General features: G+C 40.3%; 1 protein-coding gene across 1 annotated transcript in view; it reads left to right on the top strand.

The window, feature by feature from the left end:
- Nucleotides 1–276: 276 nt before the first annotated feature.
- LOC310823815 (lissencephaly-1 homolog A-like) overlaps nt 277–6,000 on the top strand; it is a gene marked incomplete at both ends in the record, with an annotated part of 57,011 nt that continues 51,287 nt past the window's right edge. Inside the window, 1 exon segment of the mRNA XM_083696683.1 lies at nt 277–308. Coding sequence (XP_083552809.1) covers nt 277–308 — 32 coding nt within the window.

Raw genomic sequence — 6,000 nt, 5'->3', positions numbered from 1 at the left:
TGTGCGTTTGATCTCTTTCTCATGAGCTGGCTTAGACACTGATGGCCTTTTACGCTGTCAAATTAATTCTCATCTCTCTCTCACCCCTCCCCCTCCCTCCCTGCCTTTTCTTGTTTTTGTACATCATGTCATGCATGCCTAATACTGATCTCTCTCTCTCTCTCTCAATATGCAGTGTAGACCTGGCTGGTGACTGTCTGCAGGCTGTCCACACGTCTCGTACCTTGAGTCAATTTAACCTTTGCCCCCCCCCCCCTGCCACACCACCCTGTCACCATGGTGCTGTCACAACGGCAACGAGATGAACTGTGAGTGACTTCATACTGCTACACCTACAAAGTACCGTTGCTATGACAATACAACAGCTCCACCAGTGGAGACGCAAGTTTTTGATACCATTCCACTCCATGCGTTACAACAAGCCCGTCCTCTGATTTCTACTTCTACCAGCCTGAGCTATACAGATATACTCCACACTAAGTTCATCATTGCACAACACAGCTTTACCAAACAACCTAAAGAACCTGCATGCAGCTGCGTACTTCATGTGTGTTCTCCTTGTCATTTAACCATTGTTTTCCCAGGAAGTACAGTTTAACCACAGCAACAGATTGTACTCCATATGCCTGACTTAGTTCCTATCTGATGGTTACCCTTCGGTTGTGGTAGATGCTAAGTGGGATCCTTGGGATGACCCGACCCTAACCCTTACTTAACCTAAACCGTTCAATATATTAGGACAGTGCTATATTTCCCCCCCTTACCGTCCTGCAACTGCTGGCTGGGCAGAACAGAATTTAACCATATTTTCCCATATGCATTTGAACAACAGAATTGCCGTGAAATCTAAGTTTACGGCGTAATAAGAGAATTTAACACGGTAGGAAAGCCGTGCTGATCCTTTGTGAGGGGGGAATCCCCTCAGTCATACAGCGCTAGTCCAAGTTAAGTCACAGATGCTCAAGTTGGGGGTCAAGTGTCTTTTTGTTTTCTTTCTCAAGTCGCAAAATGTGTGACTTGAGTCCACATCTCTTTCTAAGCCTAGAAGCCTTAAGCCTAACTTCAACCGTGTTCAATCTCAACTTCAATGGGGTGAGAGTCAGGCCGTCCCAAGCATCCCACTATCGCATTTACGGTTGCGATTGTGCTTGTACCAGGTGGTCTCATTGAGGTTAGGAGACCTCTTTCACAAGGAAGTGTCTGCTGCATCCACAGCTCCCCCACTACACTCTCACGTCACCCTAACCCTCCCAACCTGTAATCAAATAAGAACTGCACATTAGCTGAGCTGCTGTTTCAGACGTGTACGCACAGCGACATGCGTACTGTAACTACCACCGACAGGACCACAGGCTGGGGAATGTCTTTATTGTTCCCGCCCAGCACCATGAGCTCAATACATGCAGCTGTGTACATACATGCGCTTCCTCTTAGTGAACACCCACATAGTGTTCCTTAGCCCCCCTGCAACCTTGCTTGCAACCCATGCTTTGTTAACCTTGATCCGGAGACACACAAAGCAACAGTACTTGCTACCATTGTTCTCCCTAGATACGGGACTGAAAAAGTTAATTCCCGAGCAAAGATGTACATTGATCTCTGAAACCAGCCAAATAGAGGGCGGGGGATGGGAAGGAGGAACATTTTTGGCATTTTTTTCCTCAAGGCCCTTCCTGAAGAATCAATGAGCGTGTTCGGATACCAGAGGCTCAGACACTTCCCCTGTGGTCCCCAGTCCAAATGTCGACCCTCTACTTCTTCCAGCCCCCCCCAAAAATGAATCGATCACCAATCGGAGTTTGTCCTGTAATGATCACCTAAAGATGATAAAGACACAGCCCAAAGCCACAGATCAAAGCCCCCTGACTCTCTCGTTTTGGCTTAGATACGACCAGAAGGACACACCCTTCTGGAACTTAAATTATAGCAGATAGCATTGCTTGCATCATTTGTCCCTTTTTAACCTGCCCCAACCCTCCCCTAATTGGAGGACATGAAAAGAATATTATTATTAATGATATTGTTATTATTATTATTTTTGCCCAGCCCACCCCTCTTTGGAGGACCCAAGTACTTTGTTTGTTTTATGTATTTGAACAGTTATTACAAATATTTCATCTACTAGGTACTTTTATTTGTCTATATACAGTGGCTTCGGAAAGTATTCGCCCTTCACTTTTTCCACATTTTGTTGTTATAGACTCAATTTGAAATTGATTAAATTAATATTTTTTGCCGTCAATTCACAGACAATACCCTATAATGACGAAGCAAAAACACGTTTTCAGGAATTTCTGCAAATGTATTAAAATACAGAAATACCTCATTTACAGTTCAGACCCTCAAATGCAAAGATGTCGTCAACAAATCTCTCTAAGTTGTTCAGAGTCCATCTTAATGCAGGGATAATAGTGGATAATTTTGGAATTAATATCTTTGTTTTTATAAGGTCTCTGATTTGCATAGGAATCAATTACACACTGTGTGGATCAGGTTGTCATTACAAACTGAGCAAATGGAGAGGAACAAAACTGCTCAGGAATGCGACCCTGAGGCCTGGGGAGACTTCGAAAAATCTACAAAGTTGAATGGTGGAGAGGAAAAAGGCACAGTCGATGGGACAACATCATCTCAGTAACTCTACAAAACTGGTCTAAACCAAGTGGCCAAAAAGAATCCCTTAATGGAAAATAATCAATTTCACATCTATAATTGTGTTTGCAACAATGAATTCAAGTGATCCACTTTCCTTGCTGTATTTGGTTTTACTACAAAGTATTAAGTTTAGTCCAAATCCAGCAATACAGTTTCCGCACCATCCCTTGTGTGAAGAATAGTGGTAGCTGCATCATGTTATTGGTATGTTTGTCACTGGCAGGGACTGGGGAGTTTGTCAGGATCAAGAGAAAATTATGACATTTGCTGAGTTGGTCGTGACATCCTAATCTACACAGTGTGTAATTGGTTCCTATGCAAACCAGAGACTATAATAATTAAAGATATTCATTCCGAAATCACATGAACTATTATCCTTGCACTCAGATGGACTCAATTCAACTTGTTGAAGACATTTTTGCATTTGAGCAACTTTTAAGAGTGTCATGGCAAAGGGTCTGAGTACTTATGTAAATTAAGTATTTCTGTATTTCAATTTCAATACATTAGCAAAAATCTCAAATTGTTTTCGCTTTGTCATTATGGGGTATTGTGTGTTGATTGATGGCAAAAAAGAATAGATTTAATCCATTTTAAATTTAGTCTATAACACAACAAAATGTGGAAAAAGTGAAGGGGTCTGAATACTTTCCGAAGCCACTGTGTATTTTTTTTATTCGATGGTAATTACGTCCATTATGTTTATATTTGGTATTATTCCTGGTGTAGATGCTAAGATATTTTTAATTTTTTTATTGGTATAGTTCTTGACATTTCTTTTTAATTCCACCCCTCAGCTGCTCCCAGCCCATCCCACCTCTCGTTATACAACCCCCTCATGGTTTTCTGATGCAATATATTTTTCAGTTGTGCTGTGATGTCTCATGTAATTCCTGAAACATTGCACAGATTTTAAGATAAAAATGAATATTTTTGCTAAGAGTATAATTACATTGATTAGTGATTGTCCGTCACATACTAAGTCAACCAATATTGCTTTTTGTAAGATTATTTTTAGATCAATTGTTTTTTGCTGGTCGTTCATGAACACCTGGGGGCAATACCAAAACTATTACTTTGGTTTCTTCACAACAACATCTCCTTGCAATCATTTTATACAGTAATTTAGTAATAATAATAAACTTCATTTATATAGCACATTTTTAGAACAATTTTAGAAAGTGCTTTACAAATAGATAAACATATATGCAAAGAAAAAGAAAAACAGTTGAAAAAAAGTTGAAACAGTAAAACACAGACACATAAAAAAGAATAAGAGCAGCATACAAAATAAAAGCAGTAAAACTCAACACATTCTATCTGTAACAGTGAGAGGGACTTTTTACTGAGGGAAGAATAGAGGGAGTTGCAATAATCTAAGCGAGATGAATGCATGGATTACTTTTGTATTTTGGAAATGTTTCTCAACTGATAAAAAAACATGACTGTACAACTGTTTTGATTTGTTTCTCGAAATTGAGGTCAGTATGAAGCTGAAGATTTCACCTTGGCGGACAGACAGCCAAGACTGTCCTCTGTTGCTACCATGGAGCTAGGAGGGCCAAATATGACTACCTCAGATTTACTGTCATTCAATTGTAAAATGTTCTGGGACATCCAACATCTAATATCTTCCAAGCAATCATTAAGAGAAGCTAAACTTCATGGGGTTTAATGAGAAGATATAACTGGGTTTCGGCCACAACAGTGAAAGGAAATATTGTGTTTATGGACAGTCTGACTTAGTGGAAGCATGTACAGTGGGGGAAATAATTATTTGATCCCCTGCTGATTTTGTTAGTTTGCCAGATTACAAAGAAATGAGTGGTCTATAATTTTTATGGTACTTTTATTTTAACAAATAGAGACAGAATATCAACAAAGAAGTCCAGAAAAAACACATTATATAAAGTTATAAATTCATTTGCATTTGATCGAAGGAAATAAGTATTTGATCCCCAAGCAAAACATGACTTAGTACTTGGTGGAGAAACCCTTGCTGGCAAGCACAGAAGTCAGACGTTTCTTATAGTTGGTCACCAGGTCTGCACACATCTCAGGAGGGATTTTGGTCCACTCCTCTTTACAGATCCTCTCCAAATCCTGAAGGTTTCAAGGCTTTTGCTTGGCAACTCGAAGCTTCAGCTCCCTCCACAAATTTTCTATAGGATTAAGGTCTGGAGACTAGTGTTACGACCCTAGCTCGTTAGGGAAAAGAGAAGCAACATAAACCCGATGGTGTGGGTAATTAGTAAAGTTATTTATTAACAGGGAAATTGTACTGTCTTTTAGATCCCCCAAAACTACAACAAAAGGAGGCAAATTCCCTATGGGCGCAGGGGAAATCAAAGAAACAAATAAACAATAATCACAAAAGAAAACTGGACTCCAAAAAGAGTGAGTCCTTGCTCCTATCTGAGCTTAAAATAAAAGTAAACACCAATAAACCAAAACCTCACTAACTAAACAACAATCTCAAACAAAAGTACATAAACCCACAGTCGCCCCTAGCCCTAGTGTTTCTAACATGAATAAACTACGTGACAAGGTGAAGTTGTGTAAATCAGTGACTAATAATAATAAAGTGAAAATACTGTTACCTGTTCCTCAAGCTAAACCTCCTCAAAATCACACTCACAGCAACCAGTATCCCTAAATGGATAATCACTATTACTCTAAACAAGATCGAACAATACACACAAGGGTGGTGAGCTAGCACAGCTCCAGAACAGTGACTCAGTAGGCTTTTATAGTCCATGTGGCTTGGGCTGATTGGTGGAATGGATTGATCATCCAGGAAGTGGGCGGAGCCTTTGGACCATATGGAGCCTGCTGCACAACATTCAGGAAACAAACACAGAACACACACAACAACAAACACAGACCCGGGCGGAGTGTAGCTGCGACCGTCACACCCCCCCCCCTTAAGACACAAATCCAAAAAATGTTTGATAGATTTATTAAAATTTCTCACCATCCAAATCTCTGAAATCTATTCCTCGAGCACTCTAGACAGGGCATCAGCTACTATGTTATCTGTGCCCTTTTTGTGCCGGATTTCTAAATGGTAGTCCTGCACTATCAAAGCCCATCTCATGAGTCTCTGATTGTGGTTATACATGCGATTGAGAAACACAAGAGGGTTGTGATCCGTGAACACCACTACCGGCAAAGGACTGGACCCAACGTACACCTCGAAATGCTGGAGTGCCAACAGCAGAGCAAGAGTTTCTTTTTCAATAGTTGAATATCTACATTGATACCTATTGAACTTTCTTGAAAAATAACACACAGGGTGATCAACTCCAACCAGGTCCTCCTGCAACAACACAGCCCCAGCTCCAA

Source organism: Argentina silus (assembly GCF_951799395.1).
Source record: "Argentina silus genome assembly, chromosome: Y".
NCBI lineage: Eukaryota > Metazoa > Chordata > Actinopteri > Argentiniformes > Argentinidae > Argentina > Argentina silus.
Note: the sequence above shows the minus strand (reverse complement) of the source record. Positions and strands in the feature narration are given on the sequence as shown.